Genomic DNA, 17,264 nt, shown 5'->3' with positions numbered 1-17,264 from the left:
AAAAAAGAGTTGTAGCAGACAATGGATGATGCGTAATTGTAAACAGGAGTCCTGGTGTGCTAATAAGCACTGGACTGCTAATCACCAGGTTAATGGATCAAACTCACTAACCACTCTCAAAAACCCTATACAGGGTCACTATGCTTCAGAACCAACTCGACAGCACCTAACAATGACAACAGTTGTAAATATTCCCAACATTTCCTGTGGGTCTTCTTCAGGGTAGGTCTGAGTGGACTTGCTAGGCAATCAATATATATTTCACAGCCAATATAGCTCATTATTTCTTTTCTCAGTAAATGTTTACTGATTACTTTCTGGGGGCCAGGTACTGTTATAGGTGTTTGGGATTTATCAGTGAACTAAACAGATAAAATTCCCTGTTATGTGGAACTTATATTTTAACAGTGGTGCAGGACAGAGCATAGATAATAAAATGAATGAATGAAGTAGAGTAGGAAAGAGTAATAGAGAGGCTATCATATTAACATTGTGACTGTGAGTATTGTCATGACCAAGAGTTGCTTCTTAGGGGTCTACTGACATCCTCTTCATATGGAATGACATGAATGAGCCCTCTGTCTTTAGAGGGCCAGAACTAACCATGCAGAAGAATGCTATCCATCATGGTAATTGGGAGCACAGAGAACTTCACAACATCTATGGTTTTTACCAGGTAAGTCATTCAAAATGAAGTTAACTGGTCCCATGTGTCCTGCCTTTGGGGCTGATAGTCATTTGCTTTGTAATAGCCAGACTATATTATATTGCTCATTTCTCTTTGCATGTCTTTTTCAGTAATTGCATTGAATGTTACCAAACTGTCACCGAGAAGAAACTTATTCTCTTTATTACTAATGCTTCATTCTCTTCCATACTGAACTTCATAAATTTACAAAGGTTGTGTGACTAATAATAACACCTAGAAACGTTATTCATGATAAAGTATTTTGCTGTAAGGTGCCATTGACTTGGTTCTGACTCATAGGGACCCCATGTACAGCACAATGAAACACTGTCCAGTCCAAAGCCGTCCTCACAGTCATTGCTATTTTTTAGTCCATGTGTTAGCTTCTGTGTCCATCTCATTGAAGGACTTCCTCTTTTTCACTGACCCTCTACTTTACCAAGCATGATGTCCCTTTCCAGGGACTGGCTTCTCCTGATAACATGTCTAAAGTCCATGAGGTTATTCCCAGGACAACCAGTAAGAAAACAATAACAAAATTATATATATATATAAATAAACAATTTGTGTAGAAATTGTTAAATGGGAACCTAATCTGCTCTGTTTACCAAAAAACAATAAAATGTTGTTTTTAAAAAACGAAAATGAAAACACAAGCCACCGAATGTAGAATGTACATTACCTCGGAAGGGATTTGTGTTGTTAGGTGCTGTCAAGTAGGTACCAGCTCATAGCGACCCTATGCACAAAGGAACAAAACCCTGCTCAGTTGCGCTTACCCTCACAGTTGTTATGTTCCAGCCCACTGCTGCTGCCACTGTGTCAATCCATCTGGTTGGGGGTCTTCCTCTTTTTCTGCTGACTGTTCACTTTTCTAAGCATGATGCCCTTCTCCAGGGACTGGTCCCTCCTGATAGAGACCTGCAGCTGTTGATGAAGATGTGGAGAACTGAGTGCCCTCATCCATTGCTGGTGGAAATGTAAAATAGTGACACCACTTTGGAAAGCAGATATGCAGTTTCTTAAAAAGTTAAGCGTATAGTTACTATATGACCCATCAATTTCATTCTTATTTTTAGTTCTCTTGGTATATGCTAAATTGGTATATTTCATTGGTGTATACACATGAATAATTATAGCTACATATTCGTAATAGCCTAATAATAGAAATAGCCTAAATGTTCCTCAGTTGATGAGTAATAAATAAAATATAGTATATACAAACAAATTCTGTCATAAAAAGGAATTCTGAAAAAAAATAAAAATAAAAAGGAATTCTGATTTCTGCTACAAGAATAATAAAACTTAAAAATATAGCAAATGAAAGAAGTCAGATACAGAAGACCACATATCATATGATTCCATTTATATGAAATGTCCAAAATAAACAATTACTTAGACAGAAAGTAGGTTAGTGGTTGCAAGGGTTTGGGAGGAAGAGGGAATGAATGGTAAATTACTACTAATGGGTGTGGGATTTCATATGAAAATGTTCTGGATTAGATAGTAGTTAATCGTGGTACAACTTTGAACTGTACAATGCTAAAAACTTAAATTTTATAGTGTATCAATTGCATTTCAATAAACCAAGGTTCTTGGTTACTCTGGGGGAAAACAACTACAACAAAGTATGTGATGTGAAGTCTTGCCATCCTCCCTTCTAAGAAGGATTCTGGTGGTACCTCTGGCAGTCCATGGTATATTAAATATTCTTGACTAACACCATTGTTCAAAGGCATCCATTCTTCTTTGTGCCTTTTTTATTCATTATACACATTTCACATACATGTGAGGCCGTTGAAAATACCATGGTTTGTGTCAGGTGCACTTTAGTAATCAAAGTGACATCTCTGCTTTTTAACGCTTTAAAAAGAGGTCTTTTGCAGTAGATTTTCACAGTGCAATACATTCTTTGATTTCTTGACTGCTGCTTTTCAGAAGCATTGATTGTGAATCCAAGTAAAATGAAATTCTTGACAACTTCAGTCTTTTTTCCGTTTATCATAATGTTGCTTATTAGTTCAAATGGGAGGATTTTTGTTTTTTTAATATTGAGGTGTAATCCAAACTGCAGGCTGTACTCAGTAAGTGCTTCAAGTCCTCTTTGCTTTCAGCAAGCAAGGTTGTTTCATAAGCATATCACCGGTTATTAATGAGTCTTTCTCCAATCCTTATGCCATTGTTTCTTTATATAGTATAGCTACTGGAATTATTTGCTTAGTATACAGATTGAATAAGCATGGTGAAAGGATACAACCCTGACGCACACTTTTCCTGATTTTAAACCATGTAGTGGAGTCCTGGTGTGGCACTGTGGGTTAATGCGCCAAACTGCAAAGTCGTTTGAAATGCAAGGTTGGTGGTTCAAGCTCACCAACTGCTCCTTGGAAACCCTATATTGGGTCGCTATGGGTCAGAATCGACTCAACAGTACTTAACAACAACAACAGTATCCCCTTGTTCTGTTAGAACAGTTGCCTCTTGGTCTATGTATATGTGCCACATGAGCACAATTAAGTGTTTTGTAATTCCCATTCTTTGTAATGTTATCCATAATTTGTTATGATTTGCACAGTTGAATGCCTTTGCATAGTCAATAAAACACAGGTAAAAACTTTCAGGCAGCCAACAAACATATGAAGAAGTGTTCTTGATCATTAGCCTCTTGTTGTTGTCATTATTAGTTGCCATCGAGTCGGTTCTGATCCATAGTGACTGTATAGGATTTCCAAGGAGTAGCTGGTAAGCTTGGACTGCCATCCTTGTGGATATGCAAATCAAAACAATGATGCGATATCATCTCACTCCAACCTTAATAGCAAAGTTCAGAAAAAACAGAAAATAACAAATGCGAGTAAGGTTGTAGAGAGACTGGGTCCCTCCTCACATGACTGGTGGGACTGTGAAATGGTTCAACAGCTGTGGAAAATGGCGTGGCACTTCCTCAAAAAGTTGGAAATAGAAACACCATGTGATCCAGCAATGCTTCTACTGGGTTGTTGATAGTAAGTGCTGTCAAGTTGATTCCAACTCAGAGCAACCCTGCATAGGGTTTCCGAGGAGTGACTGGTGAGCTTGAACCACCAACCTTGCGGTTCCAACTGACCTTGTAGTCTGGCACATTAACCCACAGCACCACACCAGGACTCCTCTACTTGGTATATATCCTAAAGAAATGAGAGTCATGATACAAATAAATATACGCACACCCATGTGCATCACAGCACTAGTCATAGTTGCAAAAGATGGAGACAACATATAGATCCATCAGTGGGAGAATAAATAGATAAACATACATACAATGGAATACTATGCAGTGTTGAAGAATAATGATGAATCTGCAAAACACCTCGTAACATGATGAACCTGGGGGGCATGATGATGAGTAAAATTAGTCAGCCACAAAATAACAAATATTGTATGAGACCACTATTGTACAAAGTCAAGAAAAGATTTTCACACTAAAAGAAACGTTCTTTGATGGTTAACAAGGGTGGGAGAGAAAGAGGAGGTAGGTCACTGGCTAGAGGTTAGCCACGTGTTAACTTGCGTAAAAGGAAAGGTAATATACAACAAGAGGAAGTTAGGCAGAAGAATGATGAAGGCAGGGGAAGAAGACACAGGAAAGAGTGCAGGAGTTAAGGGGAGCAAAAGTAATACTGTTATATAAACAACCTTGCAGTAACAATGCTCTGCTGGTAGATTCATAGGCTAAATGGGTATGGGAGGGAAAGTAGATTATATCCACAAATACATAGGAAGTTTGGCAGAGAATATTTGTATGTGGGTATTTACATATCCATGAATGTGGTGGAGCATTTGTTGTTATTGTTTGATGCACAACAGAACAAAACACTGCACAGTCCTGCATCATCCTTACAATTGTTGCCATGATTGAGCCCATTGTTTCTGCCACTGTGTCAATCCATCTTGTTGGGGATCTTCCTCTCTTTTGCTGACCTTCCACTTTATGACGTTCTCCTTCAGGGACTGGTCCTTCCTGATAACACATCCAAAGAATACGAGACTGAGTCTCACTATCCTCGCTTCTAAGGAGAATTCTGGCTTTCCTTCTTTCAAGACATATTTAGTTAATCTTCTGGCCATCCATGGTACTTTTAATATTCTTCACCAACACCATAATTCAAATGCATCAATTTTTCTAAGTTCTCCTTAGTCATTTCTCGTTTTCACATGCATGTTGTTGTTGTTGTGATGTGCCGTGGAGTCGGTTCTGACTCATAGCGACCCTGTACAAGGGTTTCCGAGGCTGTAAGTCTTTATAGGAGCAGAAAGCCTCATCTTTCTCCCGCAGAACAGCTGCTAGTTTCGAAATGCAGAGGAGGCAATTAAAAGTAGCATGGTTTGGGTCAGGTGCACCTTAGTCAGCAAACTGGTATCTTTGCTCTTTAACACTTTAAAAAGAGCTTTTGCATCAGAGTTGCTAAATGCAGTATGTCATTTGATTTCTTGACTGCTCCACCTTTAAGTGTTGATTGTGGATCCAAGCAAAATGAAGTCTTTGACAACTTCAATCTTTTCTCCGTTTATCATGGTGTCATTTATTGGTCCAGTTGTGGGGATTTTCGTTTTCTTTACATTTCTTTACATCTATACTGAAAGCTGTGGTCTTGGATCTTAATCAGCACTTTAAGTATTTTTTTTATTTCAAGCAACAGGGTTGTGTTGACTGCATATCGCATGTTGCTAACCAGTCTTCCTCCAATCCTGATGCCACCACATTCTTCATATAATTCAGCTTCTTGGATTGTTTACTTAGTATACAGGGTACAAAATTATGAACATTTCATGGAAATTACCAAAGAACTCGAGGTAATGAGTTGCTGGACCTGGGCACTCAAGACTGTAGTCTCAAGGGTCAATTGGCATAACATAATCCACAAAGACAGTGTTCTACATCCTACTCGGATGAGTAGTGACTGGGGTCTTAAAAGCTCATGAGTGTCCCCAGCCAATCTCCTCCCTCCCTGCCTTCCTCGGATGGCGGCTGTTTATGCTGGACGTGTGGCCAGAGACGGGTAAGGATCACGTGGAACCTCGGCAACTTAAGACAGAGCCATTGCCATGCTGCAATGAGTTTCAGTGACTGGTAAGACTGAGGAATTCGCACTGACCGCCTAAGACAGGCAGCGTCCCTTAAACAAACAATAAATAAGGAGGAATCTGATGCAGACCATGCAGACCCGGTCAGGAGGTCAAGCCGCTGTGGGCCCAAGCGTTGTTGACCGTCCAAACCATAGGCTCTGAGGATCAGACTTTAGCTACCTAGTAGACATAGCAAACTGTCCCTTATCTGATTATTCAGTAATGCTTGTTAGTAATCTCATACATGAGCCCTGGATATCCACAGACAAATGTAAAAACCTTCCCTAAAAGCCGAGACTATAAATTCCAAAAAGGCAAGTTCCCCCCCACCCCCAATCCAAAAAAAAAAGCTAAAGAGGATAGAGAGAAACACTGTTAACTGATGATATAGGGAGGGGATAATAATCAATGTAATGAAACAAGCTATATGAATGGTTGAATGTGAAGCTGATGATGTGCCCTGTAAACTTTCACTCAATCCAAAATAAAAACATTTAATTTAAAAAAAAAACAACTAGGTGCTCCATTCTCAAAAAAAAAAAAAAAGCTCATGAGTGGCCATCTAAGGTGCAGTGATTGTTCTCTCCCTGTTCAAAGGAAAGAAGAGTAATGGATATTGGAGACTCTTGGAAATAGTTAGTCTGGTGGACTATGTGAACATCAGTCTCCACAACCCTGAGACCAGAAGTACTAGGTGGTGCTGGGCTACCACTACCCAATGTCCTGAAAGGGATCATATTCAGTCTTGGGTACAGTGGAAGAAAATGTGGAACAAAACTTAAAATCATAAAACCAAGCATAAGGAGGGAACAAATCTTTACAATGAGATCATTCCCACCTCCTTGGTACACAGGGTCGACAAGGATGGGCAACTTAGACATTGGTTACCCAAAATAGGGAGGCTACAAAGGCAAGAAGTGACTGGCTTACAAGCTTTCAATAGGGAACCTAGTGCCAGACGGTGTTGGGGAAGGTAGAATCTCCACTGAGTGGTTTCCAGCCTGTCTGGACGGGGCTGATGAAAGGTGATGGGGATAAGACTTTTGTGGTTCAATAGGGAATGATTGCTATCAGGACTGACTGTGAGTGTTGGAAAGGTAAAGATAGATGTTTTGTAACAAAAGAAGGGGCGTGATTGATTTTGCAGTCCAGGAGTGGAGGTCCCTGGAACCATCAAGGGAGAAAAGCAAAGTGCAGGACCGTATCCAGAAAAACAGTGATGCCAGAGATGGAGGCAGAGACGAAGATGTAGAGAGATGGAGTGACTGGGGACTCTAGGCTCAGGGAGGGAGGGGGGCCATGTGCTGATGGCTGGCCTTGCGGGATGTACCCTTTAGTTGTTTGATGATGCATGCAGGGAATTGTAATCACTGCAATGAAATGAAATACGATGAGATGACTATAAAGATAATGTTCTCCCACGTAAACTATTAAACAATTCACAATAAAAACTTTAACAAAAACCAGTCATATTGGTCAGATAGAGACTGATGGAACCTGAAGAATATGGCCCTTAGTCACCTTTCAGGTCTGGAACTGAAGTCACCCATGTGGCTCCATTTTAAGCCAAGCAAACAACTAGTGAAGTATGCATATCATAGAATGGTCAACTGTTCGAGATCAAAAGGGCAGCATTTACCTGAGGACAAAATTCAGAAGGGTTAGGAAAGAAGGAGGAACCGCAATAAGAAACACAGGGACAAGTCAGATAAGTGATGTTACATTAAAGGAATTGCAGTCAAGATGAAGTCAATGACTTGTTGAATTAAAAGCTGATGATCTGCTCAGTAAACCTTCATTCAATTTACAATAAAAAGTTATATGTATAAAAAAGATAAAACATCACAGCAACACACAAGCCATCTCAGTATGACAAACTGATAGGCAAGTAGAGATTAGCCTTGATAGGAATCATCAGAAACATCATTGGATACTCCCTTGAAACTTTTATTGACGTAAGCACTGTAAAAACACATAAACAGAGAAAATTAAAACTCATGTTTTTAAACTTCACAAATGTCTAAGTACAGCAAGACCAGGGAAACAAAATTGAGAACACAGATACGCAGTTTCAATAAGTACACTTTGTAAGTGTAGACACCTTTAAGTACTTAGCTTTCTGAAGAGAAAGTGGTAAAATTGTCTTCCATTTACCAATCACATCCAAGAGACTTTGCTGTCACTCATCCTAACTTCTTCTTCTTGTTGTTATGTGCCATGGAGTCAGTTCTGAAACGTAGCGACCCTGTATAGGGTTTCCAAGGCTGTAAATCTCTATGGGAGCAGAAAGCCTCATCTTTCTCCCACAGAACAGCTGGTAGTTTTAAACTGCTGAGCGTGAGATTAGCAGCTCAATTCGTAACCACTGTGCTACCAGAGCATCCTAACTTAGGCCCATGTTTATTATTTTCAAAATCTAACTCTATTCCCATGACTCTCCCACCAAGTGGTATTTTCTAGTGGGAGCTGCTGGCTTTAGATAGCATAGTTTTCAGATTTGTTTATTTCTCTAACTACCTGTTGCTACAACTGCAAATTGCCTTAGTTAAGAGAATGTTCTTTTGTAGTTCAGGGCCACTTAACCTCTCTGAATCTCAGTTTTTCACATCTGAAAATCATCTTCCTCAAAAGTTGTAGATTTTCTGAGAAGATGGTTCAAATGCCTAGCAATAGTAAGCAGTGACTAAAGGCTGTTGTTGTTAACTGCCATCCAGTCTGTTCTGACTTGTAGCAAAGCCTGTGTAGGGTTTCCAAGGAACAGCTTGTGAGTTTGAACTGCCAACCTTGTGCTTCAAACCAACCTTTTGGTCCAGTGCTTTATCCCACAGTGCTGGTATTTATTACTATTTTCATTCTCTTTTTAATAAAAGAAATTTTCTGTTCTTCTAATAGGGAAATTTAGAGCCATTTCATTACATTATAAAAATGATTTGACAGATTATTTTAAGATTTTCATTTCACACTCCCACCTACTATTGACTTTTGTTGTTGTTGTTAAGTGCCGTCGAGTCACGTCAACTCATAGCAACCCTGTATAGGGTTTATGCCTGTTAAATTCAAAATCTAGTCTGTACAATGCCTTCATCCAGTTGTCCCTGAAAATTGTTTTCTTTGACTTTACAGCAAATGGCTACTGCAGAAGGACTGATGCAGAGGTCAGAAGGGAAGGAGAGACCATTTGTTCTTACACGTTCTTTTTTTGCGGGGTCACAAAAGTATGGTAAGGAATGGCTCCTATTGGTGGTGGTGGTTATGTGCCGTGGAGTTAGTTCTGACTCATAGCGATCCTGTACAGGGTTTCTGAGGCTGTAAATCTTTATAGGAGCAGAAAGTCTCATCTTTATTCTGTGGAACCGCTGGTAGTTTTGAACTGCTGACCTTGAGGTTAGCAGCCCGACTCGTAACCACTACTCTACCCAGAGCTCCTTATGGCTCATATTATCAGATTGAAAACACAAGTTAGCAAATTGGTTTTTTTGGTCCACTTACAGTATATATTTATATATATATACTATTTATAAATATATACTATTTATAGCTGCCTTCCCTTTTAGTAGCCATTGGGAATGCTTTAGAGTGCAGATAATAATGTGCCCTGAAGTTTGTATTTTGTCCTATGAGAGATTGGATCCATTTTAATAATGCTTCAGTTACATTATTGAATGTAACCGACCCACTGAAGAACAGGCCACTTAGTTGTTCTGAAAGTAAAATGGTTTGCTCAGCTGTCTCAAGATCAGTCATCTCTGATCCTGTTTCTTTGGTTTATCAAAACCAGAAAAAATATGCTTCTGACACATTCCTCCACCCATCTGTTCCATTTAGCAATATGGCTTAAAATAGACTTGGCTGTTGCTGGTGGTCAGGCTCATCTATAACTGGATCAGGTTTACTAGCTAATGCAGATCTAGTTCTACTTAACCTCCCTGTGGCAGAAGGCTATTTAAAGTTCACTGGTCTTACACAAATAGCTGGGAGCTTAGTGTTAGTTTGAAGAATGCAGCCTTTACTGTACCATAGACATTAGTGGGCAGCCTACACCACCTCTGAAACCCAGGCCTTGCGGTACCCTGGAAAAGGCCACAATATTGTCATTTCAAGTAAAGATTTGTGTACAGAAATGCTCCCCATAGCATTCGGTCTTGAAACAAAAGAAAGTCTAAATATTTAACAATAAGAGAATAGTTATAATAGGATGGTGGGTTTATATGATAGACTATCATGTAGTCTATCTATTGCAAATGGTAGCTTTAATTGCATGAGAAAATGTGACATCATGATACATTTTTTAAATGCCTAAATGTGTATAGACTACTCAAAATTTATAAATAATACATATATATGTAGAAAACAATCAAAATCAGTTAAGTGTGTAGATGGATTGTTATTGTTGTTGTTTTTAGGTGCTGTTGAGCCATTTCCTACCCGTAGTAACCCTGTGCACACAAAAGAAACACTGCCTGGTCCTGTGCCATGCTCACAATCATTGTTAGGCTTCACCTCATTGCTGTTGTCCCAATGCCAATAGGCAGAGACAAGAAAATATAAGAAGATATAGTACATTGGGGATTATGAATGATTTCCATTTTCTTTTTACCCATCTCAATTTTTCAAATTCTCAATAAATATAATTTTTGATCATTCAAAATATAATGGATTTTTAATAAAAATATTTACCAATTAAGAAAAGATGACAGAAGATACTAAATAACCTTGACTATTGGGCCACTGCCCAGTCTACAGTATTCTGTGGGAAGCTATTACTTTGCCCCATTATATAAGAAGCCAATACAGAGAACTCTCTATTGCTAAATCATTTACTGAAGCCAACAGCCAGAGAGAGAGTCTGATTGAATAGCTATGTGAGGCATGAATACAGTCGTATATCTACATGAGCTTTCTTTCCTGATAAGAATGTTGACATGTGGAATTCTAAACGTCAAGGAGAAATTATTAAATTACTGTTTTAAAAGAACAGTCCTTTAAAATGTTTCCTTTGCTGTCCATGAACTAGTCTGAAATTGCTATAAAAGATTAAAACAAAAATAGGTATCAAAACTATTCTGGTTGAAGGTCAACCAGAAATGCTACAAGTATATTAGTAAAAGAAGAATTTTTCCTTGTATGAATCTCTGTAATGGTATGTAATCTATTTTCACAAATTCTTAACAACTACACGAGTCAAAAAGATAGTTGCAAAATCATGGAAACCTTTATTAAACTAAAATATCAAATGATTGTTTCTCAACATCTGTTTCTTTCATCTAGGTCTATATATTTCTGAAGGCAGTGTATCCTCTCTCTAACCTTCCCCAAAGAATCCCGTGCTCTTTGATTTATACCTCATCAAAAAGGTTGTTTTGGCATCCTCAAGGGACTCAAGTCTTGTTCCTTTTAAATGTTCTTTGAGTTTGGGGAACAAAAAGAAGTCTAAAAAGACTAGATCAGGACTGTATGTTGGATGGGTTGAGGAATGAGTAGGTGCTTTGCTGTGATGGAAAAAATTCCTTGGTACAACTTTCCTGGCCTTTTTCTCACCAGTGCAGTTTTCAATATTATTAAAACTTCCTAATAAGCCCCCATGTTGGTGCTGCGTCTTTCACAAAAATCTATCAAGTTACCCCTTTGGAGTCAACAAAAACAATCACCATAATTTTCTGAGCGGACCTGTCTGCTTTGAATTTACGTATCCCACAGATCCCCTCGGAAGCCATTATTTTGATTGATGGCTCTGTACAATACGCACTAGACTGCGAACCACAAGATCTGGTTGAAGGTCAACCAGAAATGCTACAAGTATATTAGTTACAGGAGCTTTTTGAAGTCACGTTACAGGTGAAAGATAACGCTTTCTGAAACTAAGACAAGCATATTACTGAGAGAATTTGCTGCAGCCATCCTCCAATCACAGAAACATGTTTAAACATGTTTTGTTTGCATAAACCTGTATGTGTATGACCTGGAACTCTAGTACCAATGCATTTTTTTTTTCTTGCCCTCATACCACTATGAACAGGAACACTAATTCTGGAGTCCCATTAGTAGGGCTCAAATCCTAGCTCTATCATTTAATAACTATGTGACTCTGGGTAGGTTATACAAGGGGACTTCAAAATGCTCATGGAAAAATGGAATTGAAAGAGAATGGAATTTTTCCACAGATTCCCCCGCCATTATCCACTGTTTACCACATTCCCTAATCTGTCAGACAGAGTTAATGGTATTTACCTAATAAGATTGCCTTGATGGTTGAGTGCAATAATCCAAAGCAAGTAGTTAGCATAACACCTGGATAAGTAAAGACTCAGTAAATGTTAGCTTTTGTTATTGCTATTATTATATCTCCACTGTATGGACTGTAAGGAGCTCTGGTGGCATACTGTAGGATAAGTACTGGACTGCCAACTATAGGTTGGCAGTTCAAACCCACCAGCCACTCTGTGAAAAAAAGATGAGGCTTATGTTCCCGTTAAGATTTACAGCCTCAGAAACCCTACAGAGGAGCACAATGGGTCAGAACCAAGTTGACAGCCATGGGTGGGTATGTGGATTGCACCACTCCTTTCAAGAGGGTTGTTTTGTTTGGAGGGAGTGGATAGACATATAAGTCAATGGAACAAAACTGAGAATTCAGAGACACTCACCACATGTATATAATTTGCCAACAAAGTAGCCAAGACAATTAATGAAGAAAGGGTCGTTTTTTCAATAACTAGTACTAGAACAAATGGCTAGCCTTGTGGGGAAAAAAATGAACCTCAACACTTACTCCATACTATACAAAAAAATTAACTCAATATGGAGAATAGATCTAAATTTTCAGAACTAAAAAAAAAAATTAAATAGAAGACCTTTTTGGTTTTGAGATAAGTAAAGATTTCTTGGATAAGCAATACCTTAAAATTAATAAACAGCTAAGTGGAGCATTATCAAAATTAAAAACTTCTTTGAGAGATATTAAGTGAAAAGGCAAGCCACAGTCTGAAAAAAATGTTTGTAATAGATACATGTATCTGGACTTGGACTTGTATCCAGAATATATAAAGCAATTTCACAATTCAGTGAGAAGATAACCCACTTTAAAAAATAAACAATGGATTTTTAATAGATACTTTAGGAGATAATATTATCAATAGATACATGAAAAGATGCTCTACATAATTAGTCATTGTTGTTGTTGTAGTTGTTAAGCACCATAGATTCCTTTTCTACTCATAGTGACCCTGCATAAGGTTTCCAAGGAGTGACTGTTGAGTTTGACCCACCAACCTTGCTGTTCAAACCAACCTATTGCCTTCTCCTACAATGCCACACCAGGAGTCCACAAACCAAACCCATTACCATTGAGTAGCTTCTGACTCAGAGTGACTGATTGTTGTTGTTATGTGCCATCGAGTCAGTTCCAACTCATAACAACATTGTATAGGGTTTCTGAAAGAAGCTAGTAGGTTTGAACTGCTGACCTTGCAGTTAGCAGTCAACGGTTTAACCTACAGCACCACACCAGTACGCTAGTGACTCTGTGGTGGTGGTTGTGTGTTTTCGAGTCAGTTGCAACTCATAGTGACCCTGTATAGGATTTCCAAGGCTACAGGTCTTTACAGGAGCAGAAAGTCTCATATTTCTCCCTCAAAGTGGTGGATTAGCAGTCCAGTGTGGAACCTACTACACCACCAGAGCTCCTCACGGGACTCAACTGTACAGAGTAGAACTGCCCCACAGGGCTTCCAAGGCTGTAATCTGTTCAGAAGCCGACTACCACATCTTTCTACCCTGCAGCAGCTGCTAAGTTGAAACCACCAGTCTTTCTGTTGGTAGCTGAGCACCTAAGCCCTGTACTGCCTGGGCTCGTTTTACTAGTCAATAGGGAAATAACAAAATTAAGCCACAGAGAGCTACCACTGCACATCCATTAAATGGCTCCAATGAAAAGACTGACAGTAACAAGGATTGGCAAGGATGTAGAGCAACTGGAACTCTTATACATTGCTGTTCGGAATGTAAAACAGTACAACTACTTTGCTAAACAATTTGCAACTTTCTTAAAATATTCAATATACAACCTAGAAATTTTACTCTTTGATACTTACCCAAGAGAATTGAAAACATACAAGATAAGGATTTGTATACAAATGTTCATGGAAGTTTTATTTATAATAGAAAAACCTGGAAAGAATACAAATGTCCATCAGTTGGAGAATGAATAACCAATCTGTGATATGTTCATTTGAATAATACTCAACAAATAAAAAGAACTGAATTACAACATCCATGACTCTCAAAAACATTGTGCTGAGTAAAAAATTAAGAATACACAAAAGCCAGAACACAGGGGGAAAAGATTGTTTCCATTTATATAAAACTCTAGGGAAAAAAAAAACTAAAACTAAACTACAGAGATAGAAATCCAGTCACTGGTTGGATTGTTGTTAAGTGCCGTCAAGTCGGTTATGACCCACAGTGACCCTGTATAGGGTTTCCAAGAGCCGCTTGACCCACCAACCTTGCAGTTCCAACGGCTTTGCACCGTTAGCCCACAGCACCACACCAGGACTGGTTGGGTAGAAGGGGAATTATTGATGGCAAAGAAGCAGCACAAGGGAACTTTTGCAGTTAGGAAAATGGAATGTCCCATACTTTGGTTGTGGTAGTGGTTACATCAGTATACATGTTTCACAACAAACTCTTCAATTAATACACATATTGTTTATGTAAATTATGGCTCAATAAAGTTGATTAAAAAAAAAAATCATGTTGATGATGCATGGAGGGGATTGGAACCATGGCAGTGAGATGATATAAGATGGAATGAATGTAAAACTAAAGTTCTCCCATGTAAACTATCATATAATTCACAATAAAACATAAAAAAAAATTAAAAAAAAGCTAAAGTGGATAGAGAGAAATACTGTTAACTGATGGTACATGGAGGGGATTATAATCAATGTCATGAAACAAGGCATATGATTTGTTGAATGTAAAACTGATGATATGCCCTGTAAACTTTCTCTCAATTCTCAATAAAAACCTTAAAAAAAAATAAAAAAAAATCATGCTTCTAAAATCAGACTTGAGCTGTATACTTCAGAAAGTAAGTGTTTGTTTTGTGGATTTTTAATGTTTTTCACATTAGAAAATTAATTCATGTTTTTGTAGAAAGTCAGAGTTTATATTTTTTAAGAAATAAGTATTTTCCCTTAGATTACTTATTACAAATAATCAAAATCTGAAATTGAGCACGTGGACTAATACGCAATTTCTTTAAATATTTTGTTACTGGTATCCAAAGGTGCCGTGTGGACAGGTGACAACAAGTCAGACTGGATTTACCTGAAAATCTCCATCCCAATGTTACTCACCCTCAGCATTACTGGGATCTGTTTTTGTGGAGGTAAGATGAATTCTGCCCTGAAAAAAATTAAAAACCAGAGTTCTTTCAGGAAGCTGGTCACATATCCCTTCTCATAGCACCTTCGGACCAGGGCTTCAAACTGGTTTCAAAATGGTTCATGATAGCCACCAAATCTGTTGCCTGTGGCATTTTGACCTGGGTAGGGTTCCTGGTGTGACACTGTAGTATCAGCACTGGACTGCTAACTGCAAGATTGGCAGTTCAGACCCACCATCTGTTCTCCAAAACCCTATACAGGATCGCTCTAAGTTGGTACCAACTAGACAGCACTTAACAACAACAGGAAACCTGAGAGCTGTTTGTATCTTGTCTGAATTGAGGATATAAAATAAAGGTGTCAGAAAAGGAGTCAGAGAGCTTCTTGTCCTCATTTTCGTGTCACTTCCTCCTTAGGCACTCTTGATTGTGGAGTCTATCTTCCTGAAACATATTCTTCCTTGAAAGTGAGAAAATGGAAAGGACTGCACAAATAATTTAGCAAATCAGAAGTCAGCCTTACAGAAATCCCATCTTATCAGCAGGGTTCAAATTCTGGAACATAGTTTAATTGTGTAAATACATATATCTTTCATGGGAAAGATAAAATTTGGACTGCCTTCCCTGCATCCTAGTAACTGGAGATAACAGAGCTTGATATAGAAAATGCTTAGCATGACTGCAGTTGCAGCTGCTCCTTATTTTCTATAGGAACAGAAGCTATTTAGTATCACTTTTTGATTCCTGTGTTTTATGGCCTAGGTCCACATTCAGTACACATACTGCTCAAGGTTCAGCATGAAATTCTACCTAACCATCTAATTTTAATGTTCAGTTTCTTTTTAGTTCTTTCTATATAATTTTTATCTTGATTCACCTATTACTTTCAAAGAAAATCATGAGTTCGTTCTTAACCGTACCCCACCATCACACGTGCACACACTGTTTAATATGACACATTGCAATTTCTGTCACTATGTTAGTGCTGGAACTTAACAGGAATATTGATCTTGCTGTAGCCAGCGCCTCTGACCTTTTAACAAAAGACTATCCAAAGAGCATATTGCCAGAACATACTTAGTTTATTAGCATGTATTTGCCTCGTTGACAACGCTCTGCTGCTGTTCATAAGGTTTCATTGGCCAGTTTTTTCAGAAGTAAACTACCAAGTCCTTTCTCCTAGTCTGTTTTAGTCTGGAAGCATCACTAAACCTGCCCACCGTGGATGACCTTTGTGGTATTTGATATAATAGTGGCATGAATGGTGGTCAACAGTTTTATCAAATTCATTTGAAGGCACATACAGTGCCTTTTTTTCTGTCTTTCTTCAAAGACCTTACCTTGCCTGTGTGCACATTTAAAAGCCTCGTAACCCACTTGGACTTTCTTTGACTATCCAGCTGATGTAGGTGGGTTCATCGGGAATCCAAAGGCAGAGCTGCTAGTGCGTTGGTACCAGGCAGGAGCCTACCAGCCTTTCTTCCGAGGCCATGCCACCATGAAAACTAAGCGGCGGGAACCCTGGCTCTTCGGGGAGGAACACACCCAGCTGATCCGAGAAGCCATCAGAGAGCGCTATGCCCTTCTGCCCTATTGGTATACTCTGTTCTACCATGCACACGTGACTGCTGAACCCATCATGAGGTAAAAAAGCTTCATTCAACCAGGGACCCAGCCACTAGTCTAGAAGGGAAGATCACCTCAGTTGTTGAGGAGCAGATGATTACATAGTGATTTCAAAAGAAAATAGAGAAAAGCCTGTGATTAATCGAGTTTCAGTCAGTTTATTGAGCACCACGAGCAGGGTGTGCTGACTGTAGAGGACACAAAAAAACACAAAAACTAGGCCTCTGCTACATGTATAAAGTGTTAATACGTGATAGAAATAGAGAAAAAGAAAAAGGAAGTGGCTCTGTAACTGAATTTGCAAGGATTGTCTCTTAAAGAATATATCTTACCCTCCCAGCTCAATTCTTCCAAGTTTGTTATTGTTGTCAGGTGCCATCGAGTCGGAACCGACTCATAGCGACCCCATGCACAGCAGAACAAAACAATGTCCGATCCTGGGCCAACCTCACTACC

General features: G+C 38.8%; 1 protein-coding gene across 1 annotated transcript in view; it reads left to right on the top strand.

Moving 5' to 3' along the window:
- The window catches only part of GANC (glucosidase, alpha; neutral C), a 107,939-nt gene that overhangs the window by 77,311 nt on the left and 13,364 nt on the right, over positions 1–17,264 (top strand). The window contains exons 14-17 of the mRNA XM_006831890.1: positions 533–676; positions 8,918–9,014; positions 15,084–15,185; positions 16,583–16,826. Coding sequence (XP_006831953.1) covers positions 533–676; positions 8,918–9,014; positions 15,084–15,185; positions 16,583–16,826 — 587 coding nt within the window. The remainder of the gene's footprint in view (positions 1–532; positions 677–8,917; positions 9,015–15,083; positions 15,186–16,582; positions 16,827–17,264) is intronic.

The sequence above is a fragment of the Chrysochloris asiatica genome, unplaced genomic scaffold (assembly GCF_000296735.1).
Source record: "Chrysochloris asiatica unplaced genomic scaffold, ChrAsi1.0 scaffold00004, whole genome shotgun sequence".
In the NCBI taxonomy this organism is placed as follows: Eukaryota; Metazoa; Chordata; class Mammalia; order Afrosoricida; family Chrysochloridae; genus Chrysochloris; species Chrysochloris asiatica.
This window is presented reverse-complemented; position numbering and strand designations above follow the sequence as displayed.